The sequence below is a fragment of the Hemiscyllium ocellatum genome, chromosome 30 (genome assembly GCF_020745735.1).
Source record: "Hemiscyllium ocellatum isolate sHemOce1 chromosome 30, sHemOce1.pat.X.cur, whole genome shotgun sequence".
Taxonomy (NCBI): Eukaryota; Metazoa; Chordata; class Chondrichthyes; order Orectolobiformes; family Hemiscylliidae; genus Hemiscyllium; species Hemiscyllium ocellatum.
The window spans coordinates 40,022,539-40,037,013 of NC_083430.1; the positions used below are offsets into that span (position 1 = coordinate 40,022,539).

At 44.6% G+C, this 14,475-nt stretch overlaps 1 protein-coding gene across 3 annotated transcripts in view; it reads right to left on the minus strand.

Annotated features, from left to right (window-relative positions):
- Positions 1-14,475, minus strand: part of rnf19b (ring finger protein 19B) — a 48,659-nt gene that overhangs the window by 5,674 nt on the left and 28,510 nt on the right. For 2 of the 3 annotated variants that reach the window (XM_060847411.1, XM_060847412.1), the window contains exons 4-7: positions 14,180-14,321; positions 10,700-10,862; positions 5,429-5,543; positions 3,952-4,092 (exon numbers count right to left, since the gene is read on the minus strand). In XM_060847411.1, coding sequence (XP_060703394.1) covers positions 3,952-4,092; positions 5,429-5,543; positions 10,700-10,862; positions 14,180-14,321 — 561 coding nt within the window. Of the gene's footprint in view, positions 1-3,951; positions 4,093-5,428; positions 5,544-10,699; positions 10,863-14,179; positions 14,325-14,475 lie in introns of all 3 variants that reach the window. The other variant, XM_060847410.1, reaches the window with a different exon arrangement.

Genomic DNA, 14,475 nt, shown 5'->3' on the forward strand with positions numbered 1-14,475 from the left:
AAGATCACAGAAAGATTAGGAGGAGAGAGAAAGATAAAGATAAGGCAGAGAGAGTGGAAGAGACAGATAAAGACAGACCCATATCAGAGAATAATGTTAAAAACTCTCCTCATGATTATTTAATGTTCATTTACTGGTCATCTGTCTCCTACAGGAATATAAAATACCACTAAATCTCAAGGTTAAATTTTAACCTGTGTGAATATCTGAAACAATTAACACATTTAAATTCCCATTTATATTATTTTTCTGAAACAGAATTGTCACCTTTTTACAAACTCAGGATTTAATAAGTTTACTTCAAATTCACAGTGGCATTTATTGGATGGAAATAATAGGTAGTTTCTGAAAAAAAATAAATTACATTTCTGAGTTGAAGTTCAGGCTCGATTGGGGGATTGAGTTTTTAAAAGACCTCTTCCCATAGAATAGAATACCACAGAATTCTTACAGTGAGAGAACAGGCCATTCAGCCCAACATGTCCACAGCAACTAACTGAAGAGAATCCCAACCAGACTCTATCCCTATAACTGTGCATTTTTCCCATGGCTAATGCACCTAACCTACACATCCTTAATACTATGGGCAGTTTACTTTGGCCAATCCAGCTAACCTGCACAGCTTTGAACTGTGAGATGAAACTGGAGCACCCGGTGGAAACCCACCCACACATGGGGAGAATGTGCAAACTCCACACAGTCGCCTGAGGCTGGAATCGAACCCAGGTCCCTGGCGCTGTGAAGCAGCAGTGCTAACCACTGAGCCATGGTGCCGCAGTGGAGGCTTCAATTCGGTGGAATGGTACATTCTCACTTCCTCCAGAATCAAGTTGGGGCAGGACAATTTGTGGATGGGTACCCACCACACTGTCAACTGAAGCTTTTAAGTCAGCAATTAATAACCTCCTCTCAGATGGCAGGACACACCATACACAAGAGGGAAAACAAGTAGTGATCTTCCAATGGGGGAATGGGGCGGAAGAGTCCCCTGTTCAAAAGGCACTAAGTGCCTGATCAAAGGTCACCACAGTCGCTCCCTTCGGACTCTCTTCTCATGACCTCCCCTCAACAAAACCTTAAAGCCTGGCGTAGTGTACCTGTGCCAAGGTACACTATAACCCCAAGGCATTTTATGCGTATGTGAGAAACATGAGAATGACGAGAACGAGGGTAGGTCCAATCAAGGACAGTAGTGGGAGATTGTGTATTGAGTCGGAAGAGATAGGAGAGGTCTTGAATGAGTACTTTTCTTCAGTATTTACGGAAGAGAGGGACCGTATTGTTGAAGAGGAGAGTGTGAAACGGACTGGTAAGCTAGAAGAGATACTTGTTAGGAAGGAAGATGTGTTGGACATTTTGAACAACTTGAGGATAGACAAGTCCCCCGGGCCTGACGGGATATATCCTAGGATTATGTGGGAAGCAAGAGAGGAAATTGCAGTACCGTTGGCAATGATCTTTTCGTCTTCACTGTCAACGGGGGTGGTACCAGGGGACTGGAGAGTAGCGAATGTTGTGCCCCTGTTCAAAAAAGGGAATAGGGATAACCCCGGGAATTACAGGCCAGTTAGTCTTACTTCTGTGGTAGGCAAAGTAATGGAAAGGGTACTGAGGGATAGGATTTATGAGTATCTGGAAAGACACTGCTTGATTAGGGACAGCCAGCACGGATTTGTGAAGGGTAGGTCTTGCCTTACAAGTCTTATTGAATTCTTCGAGGAGGTAACCAAGCATGTGGATGAGGGTAGAGCAGTGGATGTAGTGTACATGGATTTTAGTAAGGCATTTGATAAGGTTCCCCATGGTAGGCTTATGTGGAGTCAGGAGGCATGGGATAGAGGGAAATTTGGCCAATTGGATAGAAAACTGGCTAACCGGTCGAAGTCAGAGAGTGGTGGTAGATGGTAAATATTCATCCTGGAGCCCTGTTACCAGTGGAGTTCCGCAGGGATCAGTTCTGGGTCCTCTGCTGTTTGTAATTTTTATTAATGACTTGGATGAGGGAGTCGAAGGGTGGGTCAGTAAATTTGCAGATGATACGAAGATTGGTGGAGTTGTGGACAGTGAGGAGGGCTGTTGTCGGCTGCAAAGGGACTTAGATATGATGCAGAGCTGGGCTGAGGAGTGGCAGATGGAGTTCAATCCTGCCAAGTGTGAGGTTGTCCATTTTGGAAGAACAAATAAGAATGCGGAATAAAGGGTTAATGGTAGGGTTCTTAGTCAGGTGGAGGAACAGAGGAATCTTGGGGTCTATGTGCATAGATCTTTGAAAGTTGCCACTCAGGTGGATAGAGCTTGTAAGAAGGCCTATGGTGTATTAGCGTTCATTAGCAGAGGGATTGAATTCAAGAGTCGTGAGGTGATGTTGCAGCTGTACAGGACTTTGGTTAGGCCACATTTGGAGTACTGTGCGCAGTTCTGGTCGCCTCACTTTAGGAAAGATGTGGAAGCTTTGGAGAGGGTGCAGAGAAGATTTACCAGGATGTTGCCTGGAATGGAGAATAGGTCGTACGAGGATAGGTTGAGAGTTCTCGGCCTTTTCTCGTTGGAACGGCGAAGGATGAGGGGTGACTTGATAGAGGTTTATAAGATGATCAGAGGAATAGATAGAGTAGACAGTCAGAAACTTTTTTCCCGGGTACAGAGTGTTACAAGGGGACATAAATTTAAGGTGAAGGGTGGAAGGTATAGGGGAGATGTCAGGGGTGGGTTCTTTACCCAGAGAGTGGTGGGGGCATGGAATGCGCTGCCCGTGGGAGTGGTAGAGTCAGAATCATTGGCGACCTTTAAGCAGCAATTGGATAGGTACATGGATGGGTGCTTAATCTAGGATAGATGTTCAGCACAACATCGTGGGCCGAAGGGCCTGTTCTGTGCTGTATTGTTCTATGTTCTATGTGCCCCTTCCCCAAGCCCACTGGTCAATCCTCTGGTAACCCTCACTCCAGCCACAGCCTCCCGAATGACACAGCAAATCACAGGAGCTTCCATTTGGCCAGTAGCTCTCATCAGACGTCTTCTCCATCCTTGCGGTCCCACCATTGGCTCCTTAAGTGAGGATCAGTTAACCAGTGGGACATCCTGAAGGAGGCAAATGTGTGTTTCTTGCTAAACAAAAAAAGCCAGAAGTTGCTGGAAAAACCTAAGCAGTCTGGCAGCATCTATGGAGACAAAGCAGAGGTCCAGAGGGTTCAGTGGAGCCAAAACATTAACTCTGCTTTGTCACCACAGATGCTGCCAGACCTGCTGCATCTCCCCAGTCATTTCAGGTGTATGTGTGCGCCCAAGCAGGCATGACCTCCCTACTGCCACTATCAAATCCAGCCCCTTGTAAATGGGAATGCTGGGGAATACTATCAGACAAACCACCGGACCCGAAATGTTGACTCTGCTTTCTCTCTGCTGATGCTCCCACAACTGTGGAGTTTCTCCAATTACTGTTTTGTTACTGCATCAGATTTGTTCTACTGTGCACCTGTTGCAGTCATTTCCAATACATGGTTCCATTTTCAGTACATTTACAGATTTTGCAGGTAGGTACATGTGTAGACAGTAGTGAGAACTTGCTATATGTAAACAGACATACAGGTGAGAAGAGACGTCTATATAAGATAGAAAAAGATGCGACTAAACATGTACATATGTGGGTAAACAGGCTTTGGATACACAAACACATATGCACATACAAGCATATGTGTAAGCAAACATATACACATCCTCAGGTAAATAAGCAAATACACTGGGTGAACAAATGGATGCACCAGTGATCGGGAGATAGTCTACAAAACGGAATAAGACATATACGTAGCTCGGTGGCAAAATACACACTTACACAATATACCCTTCTGATAGAACTGCAAAGTATCCTGGGATACAATTAGCTATAAATTTCTAATGCATGCTTAATGTAGCCCTTTTAAAGTGACTCTCAGATTTGTGTCTGATAGTTACCAGTAATTGGTCCATCATCTTCATCAAATTCAATTTTCACTCCTTTTCCATTGGCTGTACTAACTCCACATCCACCGCCACGGCAAAGTGATACTGGGACTACGCCATAAACATATGCCAACATGATGGGAACTCCAATTCCTTAGAGAAAAGCAGACCTGACCTTAGTAATGTTTTGCTGAGAAACAAACAATACAGCCAGCTCCCAATGTTCCATCCCTCTGAAATGTGCATTAACAACTATAACCAATTACAGCAGCACTGATTTTACTCGTTAATTATTTATACAAAAGAAAACTAATTTACTGTAGGCACCTAAATAATACTCGTATCAGAGAAACATTCATAAGACATCTTCAAAAAATTAGTTGACCAGCTAAGATATCCAGTTGTAATGTTTTTTCAGGGTAAGGCAGGGTCACTGTTAACAATTTTTTTATTGTACCTCTTTAAAGAAAAGATTTATGCAAAAATAAAAGGCCATTGACTGCAGGAATTGAATTTCTACTAAAGCCAATTTTACAGCTTGCCATCTAATTCAAATGAAAATGACAATAGTCAGTTGATTCAGCCCAGACTTACGTTAGGAGAATTCCTTCAGCAACAGAGACAGCTGGTTCCTTGAGAACTTCATGCCGAGGGGCAAGTTACCTACTTATTGACTTGGATCTCAATCAAAAAACTCACCTGAAGAAGTTTAGCAAGCTTGCCAGTAAAGATGGTCTTGGCAAAGGGTCTGTCTTGTTTTTAAAAATGGCCCTTTTGTTATTTGAACCAAGGTGAGATTTAATTATGTCTACCTTCTGCAGAGCAATACAGAATAATCAAGCAGATTAACAAGTTGTTTCTGACCTTGTCTCACTAGTATTTACAACCACTATATGAAAGATTTAGGATTGCATATGAGACACATGATTCAGTTTCAGCCTCAAAGGATCCCATTGTTAATGCCTGGGTTATACTATTGTGTAGTTAGATGTTGGACAGTGTGAGACTGAGATTGCTTGTAGGAGTGATTAGCATTACTGCATTTAAAAATATAGATTCAGATCAAAGATCCATCATGGATTGTGACTAACATGCAATGAAAGGATTGGTGTTGCCCCTTATTTCTCTCACAGTAACAATGACACTCACCATCAATAACAGCAAAAACACTTGAGGAAGACAATGAGATTCCTCAAGAGGGTGAAGAGATCCTAAATGTCAAGATGAGTTTGGATACAGCCAAACAAAACCAAGAGGTTTATTAAATGAGCATTGTTAGAGCTGATGGGTCCATAGTTCAGACAAGGAGTTCTGTATATGCAATCAGAGTATTAGACAACAAATAAAATCTTGAAAAAACAGAATTCTTGCTCCTCCAACTTGAAAACTGAGCCAAGGCAGTAAACTTTATTTTAACAGAAGGTTAGTCATTCTGTGGATATTGTGTTTGTTGTGAGATCCAATCTCCAGTCAGAAATTCAGAGCTTACCTACACTGACTGCAGCTATCACAGGAGAAGCAATAACAGATAAGGTAACTGCACCAGTAATTGCCAGATTCCTTTTGTGCTTTGAAGTCTTCTTTCCCTTGTAGCGACTGTGAATCTGTGAAAAGCCAGAATTAGTTAAGACATTTGAGTAAAAAGTGAGGTCTGCAGATGCTGGAGATCAGAGCTGAAAATGTGTTGCTGGTTAAAGCACAGCAGGTCAGGCAGCATCCAAGGAACAGGAAATTCGACGTTTCGGGCCAGAGCCCTTCATCAGGAATGAGGAGAGGGTGCCAGGCAGGCTAAGATAAAAGGTAGGGAGGAGGAACTTGGGGGAGGGGCGATGGAGATGTGATAGGTGGAAGGAGGTCAAGGTGAGGGTGATAGGCCGGAGTGGGGTGGGGGCGGAGAGGTCAGGAAGAGGATTGCAGGTTAGGAGGGCGGTGCTGAGTTCTAGGGAATCGACTGAGACAAGGTGGGGGGGGGAGGGGAAATGAGGGAACTGGAAAAATCTGAGTTCATCCCTTGTGGCTGGAGGGTTCCCAGGCGGAAGATGAGGCGCTCTTCCTCCAACCGTCGTGTTGTTATGTTCTGCCGATGGAGGAGTCCAAGGACCTGCATGTCTTCGGTGGAGTGGGAGGGAGAGTTAAAGTGTTGAGCCACGGGGTGGTTGGGTTGGTTGGTCCAGGCGTCCCAGAGGTGTTCCCTGAAGAGTTCTGCAAGCAGGCGCCCTGTCTCCCCAATATAGAGGAGGCCACATCGGGTGCAGCGGATGCAATAGATGTGGGTGGAGGTGCAGGTGAATTTGTGGCGGATATGGAAGGATCCCTTGGGGCCTTGGAGAGAAGTAAGGGAGGAGGTGTGGGCGCAAGTTTTGCATTTCCTGCGGTTGCAGGGGAAGGTGCCGGGAGTGGAGGTTGGGTTGGTGGGGGGTGTGGACCTGACGAGGGAGTCACGAAGGGAGTGGTCTTTGCGGAATGCTGATAGGGGAGGGGAGGGAAATATATCCCTGGTGGTGGGGTCCGTTTGGAGTTGGCGGAAATGACGGCGGATGATACGCTGTATACGGAGGTTGGTGGGGTGGTAGGTGAGAACCAGTGGGGTTCTGTCTTGGTGGCGGTTGGAGGGGCGGGGCTCAAGGGCGGAGGAGCAGGAAGTGGAGGAGATGCGGTGGAGGGCATCGTCGATCACATCTGGGGGGAATCTGCGGTCCTTGAAGAAGGAGGCCACCTGGACTGTAAGGTATCGGAACTGGTCCTCCTGGGAGCAGATGCGGCGGAGACGAAGGAATTGGGAATATGGGATGGAGTTTTTACAGGGGGCAGGGTGGGAGGAGGTGTAGTCCAGGTAGCTGTGGGAGTCAGTCGGTTTATAGTAGATGTCTGTGTTGAGTCGGTCGCCCGAGATAGAAATGGAAAGGTCTAGGAAGGGGAGGGAGGAGTCTGAGACAATCCAGGTGAATTTGAGGTCGGGATGGAAGGTGTTGGTAAAGTTGATGAACTGTTCAACCTCCTCGTGGGAGCACGAGGCAGCGCCGATACAGTCATCGATGTAGCGGAGGAAAAGGTGGGAGGTGGTGCCAGTGTAGTTGCGGAAGATAGACAGTTCCAGAGACAGGCATAGCTGGGGCCCACGCGGGTGCCCATGGCAACTCCTTTAGTTTGGAGGAAGTGGGAGGGTTGGAAAGAGAAGTTATCTCTTCCGCAACTACACTGGCACCACCCCCCACCTTTTCTTCCGCTACATCGATGACTGTATCGGCGCTGCCTCGTGCTCCCACAAGGAGGTTGAACAGTTCATCAACTTTACCAACACCTTCCATCCCGACCTCAAATTCACCTGGACTGTCTCAGACTCCTCCCTTCCCTTCCTAGACCTTTCCATTTCTATCTCGGGCGACCGACTCAACACAGACATCTACTATAAACAGACTGACTCCCACAGCTACCTGGACTACACCTCCTCCCACCCTGCCCCCTGTAAAAACTCCATCCCATATTCCCAATTCCTTCGTCTCCGCCGCGTCTGCTCCCAGGAGGACCAGTTCCGATACCTTACAGTCCAGGTGGCCTCCTTCTTCAAGGACCGCAGATTCCCCCCAGACGTGATCGACGATGCCCTCCACCGCATCTCCTCCACTTCCCGCTCCTCCGCCCTTGAGCCCCGCCCCTCCAACCGCCACCAAGACAGAACCCCACTGGTTCTCACCTACCACCCCACCAACCTCCGTATAAAGCGTATCATCCGCCGTCATTTCCGCCAATTCCAAACGGACCCCACTACCAGGGATATATTTCCCTCCCCTCCCCTATCAGCGTTCCGCAAAGACCACTCCATCCGTGACTCCCTCGTCAGGTCCACACCCCCCACCAACCCAACCTCCACTCCCGGCACCTTCCCCTGCAACCGCAGGAAATGCAAAACTTGCGCCCACACCTCCTCCCTTACTTCTCTCCAAGGCCCCAAGGGATCCTTCCATATCCGCCACAAATTCACCTGCACCTCCACACACATCATCTAATGCATCCACTGCACCCGATGTGGCCTCCTCTATATTGGGGAGACAGGGCGCCTGCTTGCAGAACTCTTCAGGAAACACCTCTGGGACGCCTGGACCAACCAACCCAACCATCCCGTGGCTCAACACTTTAACTCTCCCTCCCACTCCACCGAGGACATGCAGGTCCTTGGACTCCTCCATCGCCAGAACATAACAACACGACGGTTGGAGGAAGAGCGCCTCATCTTCCGCCTGGGAACCCTCCAGCCACAAGGGATGAACTCAGATTTCTCCAGTTTCCTCATTTCCCCTCCCTCCACCTTGTCTCAGTCGATTCCCTTGAACTCAGCACCGCCCTCCTAACCTGCAATCCTCTTCCTGACCTCTCCGCCCCCACCCCACTCCGGCCTATCACCCTCACCTTGACCTCCTTCCACCTATCACATCTCCATCGCCCCTCCCCCAAGTTCCTCCTCCCTACCTTTTATCTTAGCCTGCCTGGCACCCTCTCCTCATTCCTGATGAAGGGCTCTGGCCCGAAACGTCGAATTTCCTGTTCCTTGGACGCTGCCTAACCTGCTGTGCCTTAACCAGCAACACATTTTCAGCTTAGTTAAGACATTTACAAATTCAAAAGAAAACCTTCAAAGAGAACAGGAACATTTTTTTTCGTTTGCATCCTACATATGCCAACTTTCTTCAATCTGAACAATACTCCTGAAATTGACAGGTTTACATGATAGTGCATAGGTTACATGGAGGGGTAAATGTCTAACGTGTTTCCATGCTTGGTGTTGGTTTTAAATTTGCTTTACAGCGAATGGTAAAGAACTTATTCCCTTTTCTTCATTGCAAAATAGACAGTGCAACCATTTCAAGTTTAAAAAAAAATCAGGGTAGAGATAAAACTACCATTGTCCTAGCAGGCAGCAGGGCTACTCTGGTATTAGAGAGAGAGCGAGAGAAAGAGCGAGAGCAAGAGAGAGAGAGAGAGAGAGAGCGCGAGAGAGAGAGAGAGCTCTGACTGGAAGTGTTTAACTTCCGGAGAAGGGAGAGGTTGAGAAGGATATTCCTTCATTGTAACTCCAGCTGCTGTGGGAATTGAACCCATGCTGTTAACAGTAGCTTGGCATTACAAGCCAGCTACCTAGCCAACTGAGCTAACTCACCCACCTCCCCCCCCCCCCCCCCCCTCCTCCTACCAGAGTAAATCAATGTTACAATGCCATTTCGCTACTGGAAATGAATGAAAGTTTAGTTTCCGAAACTATCATAAACTAAAATGCTAATATAAATTTTCATTCAAAACCAAATTGATCAATCACTAATCTGTGGCTGAACTCAGACAGAATTACCTTCTTAGTGTTTGGGTTGGACAAACTGTAGAGGATTTAGGAGAGTAACAATCATTCAATCCAACCTTTAAGCCTATCATTCTATGGCTCTGTCAGTCACTCATATACTCATCGAGTTCCCTTTTGAAAGCATCAAAGCCAGTTGCCTCAGCTAGTTGGCTCAAGCACTTCCTGTGGTACTGAGTTCTACTTTCTAATCACTCCAAGCAAACACAGTTAAAAAAACAAATCAAACAACACCAGGTCATAGACCAACAGGTTTAACTGGAAGCACACTAGCTTTCGGAGCAACGCTCCTTCATCAGGTGGTTGTTGAGATTGTCTACAACCACCTGATGAAGGAGCGTCGCTCCAAAAGCTAGTGTGCTTCCAATTAAACCGGTTGGACTATAACCTGGTGTGGTGTGATTTTTATCTTTGTACATCCCAGTCCAACACCGGCATCTCCGAATCAAGTAAACACATTTTGCTTTAGATGTAAATCTGGAACTTAGTTTTTAACATCTTTTCCAATCTGCTTTTATTGATGTTATATACATCTCCAGATCCTTCTTCTATTTTATACAGCTCAATTTCTTATTTTCTGAAGGTGTTACACAGCAAACTTGTTACCCATTGACCCTTTGCAACTGCATGTATGTGGGGAACCTCAGCCATCAAGTTCAAGATAGAGATTTCTAGTTACTAACGACATCAAGGAATATGGGGATAGCACAGGAATATGTTAAGGGACAAGATCAACCACATTCTAGAATGAAAGAGCAAATTTGAGGGACTGAATGGCCTACTCTAATATTCCTTCAACTAGGATATACCCAGCAATTGACTATTTTGATGATGTGAAACACTTGTATTTAAACAAGAACAATGACGAGTTTGGGACAGAAACAGAAAACGCTGGTCAGGCAGCAGCCCTAGCGAAAAAAAAACAGAGTAAAGGTTTTGAATCCAGTGACCCTTTGTCAGAGCTCTTTGTCTGGGATGTTGCTAGAGAACGATCTGCATTTTTACACCAACAAAAATACAATTTCAGGTACCAGGTTGGAAAGAAACCCCACTTCATGAGCAATAATCACAAAAAAATGCCTTATTTTAGGGCTTATTAGCATTAAAATAATACTCAGAATGATCATAGTAAACCATGTCTCCTAAGGTGAATCTATTAAAATGGTAAAGAATCCAAATTAGCATTCAGATCCACAAGATGAAATATAACAATTATTATTCTTCTGTCCAACTTCACAATTTACTGCATGCTTATTGTTTTCAGCAAGAAGACAAGCTGTGATCATATTAAATGTTGGAGCTGACTCAAAGGGCTGAATTGTCAGCCTTACTCCTATTGCTTATGTTATCAGAGGACATTAAAACAATATGCTACAAACAAAGGGGCAGATGTACTTCATTATTTTTCTTTACCTTCCGACCAACATAAACTGGGATGCCGATAATCATAGCTGGCACAGCAATTCCAGCGATGAGAGAAATGCCCACTGGAGCACCAATCAATGTGCCAAGCTGCCAAAGAATTTTTTTCTTCTTGCTCCATGGCTTCTTTCCCCAAAATGTACAGCCAGAGGGACTAGAGATGGCAACAGAAGAAAGGGATTTTTTTCACGAAGATAAAAGCATCAACATTTGCCCAGATGCCAACATATCACCGAACACAATTAAGAAAACACAGAGTCATGGAGTCATATAGCATGGAAACAGACCCTTTGGTCTTATCTCCCTGCAATTGGTCCATATCTCTGATCACCAGACGCCTGGAGGAGGAATGCCATATCTTCCACCTTAGGACCCTCCAAACCCACGGCATCAATGTGATTTTCATCAGTTTTCTCATTTCCCCTCCTTCCCCCCCCCCCCCCAAACTTATCTCCGTTCCAACCTTCCAACTCAGCACTGCCCTCATTACCTGTCCATCTTCCTTCCCACCTATGCGCTCCACCGTCCTCTCTGACCTATCACCTTTACCCCCACCTCCATCTACCTACTGCACTCTCAGCTATCTTCCCTCAGCCCTATCCCCCTCCCATTTAACTCACCACCCTCTCGGCTCACCGTTTCATTCCTGAAGAAGGGCTTTTGCCCAAAAGGTCAATTCTCCTGTTCCTTGGATGCTGCCTGACCTGCTGTGCCTTTCCTGCACCACACTCTCGACTCTAAACTCCAGCATATGCAGTCCTCACTTTAGCCATATCCCTCTAAACCTTTCTTATTCATGTACCGATCCAAATGGCTTTTCATGTATTTGGTTCTATGTAAAATAGATTCATCTCTCACAGCTAGATGGCAATATTGCTGTAGCTGAAAGGCTGTGAACCATGACTAAGTACATTTAAACAGGCAACAAACATTTCTGAAAAAGGCAAAATGCTGCACGTTGGAAATCTGAAACAGAAAAAAAATCCTCAAAATACTTGGATCAGCATGTGCACAGGGAGAAACAGAGTATTTTATGTCGATGAGCTCAAAAGGTAGAAGACAGAGGCTAGTGATGGAGGGTTGTTTTTCAGACTGGAGGCCTGTGACCAGTGGAGTGCCACAAGGATCGGTGTTGGGCCCTCTACTTTTTGTCATTTATATAAATGACTTGGATGTGAGTATAACAGGTTAGTAAGTTTGCAGGTGACACCAAAATTGGAGGCATAGTGGACAGTGAAGAAGGTTACCTCATTTTACAACGGGATTTTGATCAGATGGGCCAATGGACTGAGAAGTGGGAGATGGAGTTTAATTTAGATAAATGTGAGATGCTGCATTTTGGGAAAGCAAATCTTAGCAGGACTTACACACTTAATGCAAGGTCCTAGGAAGTGTTGCTGAACAAAGAGACCTTGGAGTGCAGATTCATAGCTCCTTGAAAGTGGAGTTGCAAGTAGACAGGATAGTGAAGCTATTTGGTATGCTTTTATTTATTGGTCGGAGTATTGAGTACAGGAGTTGGGAGGTCATGTTGCGGCTGTACAGGACATTGGTTAGGCCACCGTTGGAATATTGCATGCAATTCTGGTCTCATTCCTATTGGAAAGATGTTGTGAAACTTGTAAGGGTTCACAAAAGATTTGCAACGATTGGAAGATTCAAGCCATAGGGAGAGGATGAACAGGCTGGGGCTGTTTTCCTTGGAGCATCAGAGGCTGAGGGGTGACCTTATAGAGGTTTACAAAATCATGAGGTGCATGGATAGGGTAAATAGGCAAAGTCTTTTCTCTGGGGTGGGGGAGTCCAGAACTAGAGGGCATAGGTTTAGAGTGAGAGGGGAAAAGATATAAAAAGAGTCCTAAGGGGCAATGTTTTCACAGAGGGTGGTGTGTGTATGGAATGAACCACCAGAGGGAGTGGTAGAGGCTAGTACAATTGCAACACTTAAAAGGCATCTGGATAGGTCTATGAATAGAACCGGTTTGGAGGGATATGAGCTGGATGCTGTCAGTTGGGACTAGATTGGGTTGGGATATCTAGTCGGCATGGACAAGTTGGACCGAAGGGTCTGTTTCCGTGCTGTACATCTCTATGACTCTATGATCTTTTGTCATAATGTGCATTTTCTTTGCTTGATCAGAACATGAGAGTTTAGGCTATGTAAATACACAATAGAAAAGCTGAGTTATTTTACAACAAATGCATTTCTACGGATTGTAAAAAGTATAGTCCAGCAGAAATGTAAAGTGATACAGGAAATTACCTCCTAACCTTCAAGGCGGAAAAACAGGCTTCAAGTTATATGGAATTAAATTAGAGCTACTTTACACTTTTAGGCAAGAGACTTGGGAAAAAAGAATTTTTTTAAAAAAATTGGACTGATACTTACAGCATTCCACTAAACATTTGATACCAGCACAGTTCAGAAATTAGTGTGATACTAGTGCCATAATGAAATAAAAACGATGCGAAGATTTTATCACCTTCCCATTGTACTCCTGATTTGGAATCTGGCTACTCGAGCTTTTCTCCAGGCATTGGCTTACAGGCTTCTACAGTTCCAATGGCAATCTTTACGCATGAGCTTGACAATAAATATTAAGGGTTTATTAAAATAGAAGACAGGTTATTGCACAGAAATTAATTTCCAGCAATAGTGAGAGATCAAGAACATTGGTTTCCTCTGAAGTCCACGAGCAGAGTCCATTGTAATTTGCTGGAAGGTAGAAGGCAGAGCATAGGATAAAGGGAACTCCCTCCGGCTAGGGGAATGTGATATATGATGTCTCTCAGGAATTAGTACTGGGCTACACACTTATTTGGATGAAGAAATCCAAGAGTTGCTTATCCAAATTCACAGAAGGAATCAAATTAAGAGACACAGTAAATTGGACAAATGGGACCAGAAAACTACAATGGAAAGGACTAAAGAATGGATTCAGTAATTGGGGAAAAAAAAAGTGGCAGATGAACTTCAATGTACAGAAGCACATGGTCATCCACTTAAGATCCAAGAATGATGAAGAAGAATTATGTCTAATTGCAAGAAACTAGGACTTATGGAAGATGAAAAGGATTTGCGTGTTGACATATACAAACCATTAAACACTAGCACATTGGTACAAACTGTAGTCAAGTAAGTCTATATGCATTGACCTTTATCTCAAAAGAGCTGTAATACAAGGTAGTGGAGTTATGCTTCAGTTATAGAGCGCTTTGGTCAGACATCATCTGGGGTACTGGATGCTTTTCTTTGTATTACACTTTCTGATGCATTTTACATAAAATAACAGCTTTCACTCACCAGCTCATCAAATGAGCAAGTTAATGTATCATTGCTTGCAAGATCATATTTTTATCCAAAAATAAGCAAAGTTTTATTTAAAAAATCTAATAGTGATTGCTTCTCTCCCTCCAGTGTTGCAAGTCCAAGAACACAACTTCTAACCATTAAAAGATGCTGTCTCTTACCTGAGATAATGGAGGTCAGAAATCTCCTTCATGCAAAGCCAGCAGAACTCACAGCCACAAACAGCACATGTCATGTGATTACAGCTCCCATCATTCATTTTAATGATGTAAGCCCCACATCGTGGGCATGGCTTGATATCATCTGCTATTGAGACAGAAGTGAATGATTGGGCTGTGAATGGCTGATTTAATCCATAGAGAATAAATGGCATGCTATCTACCATAACTAAGTTTCATCTGGATATAGCTAATAAAAATAAAGCTATTTCAAAATACCATGTATTATTAAAATACAT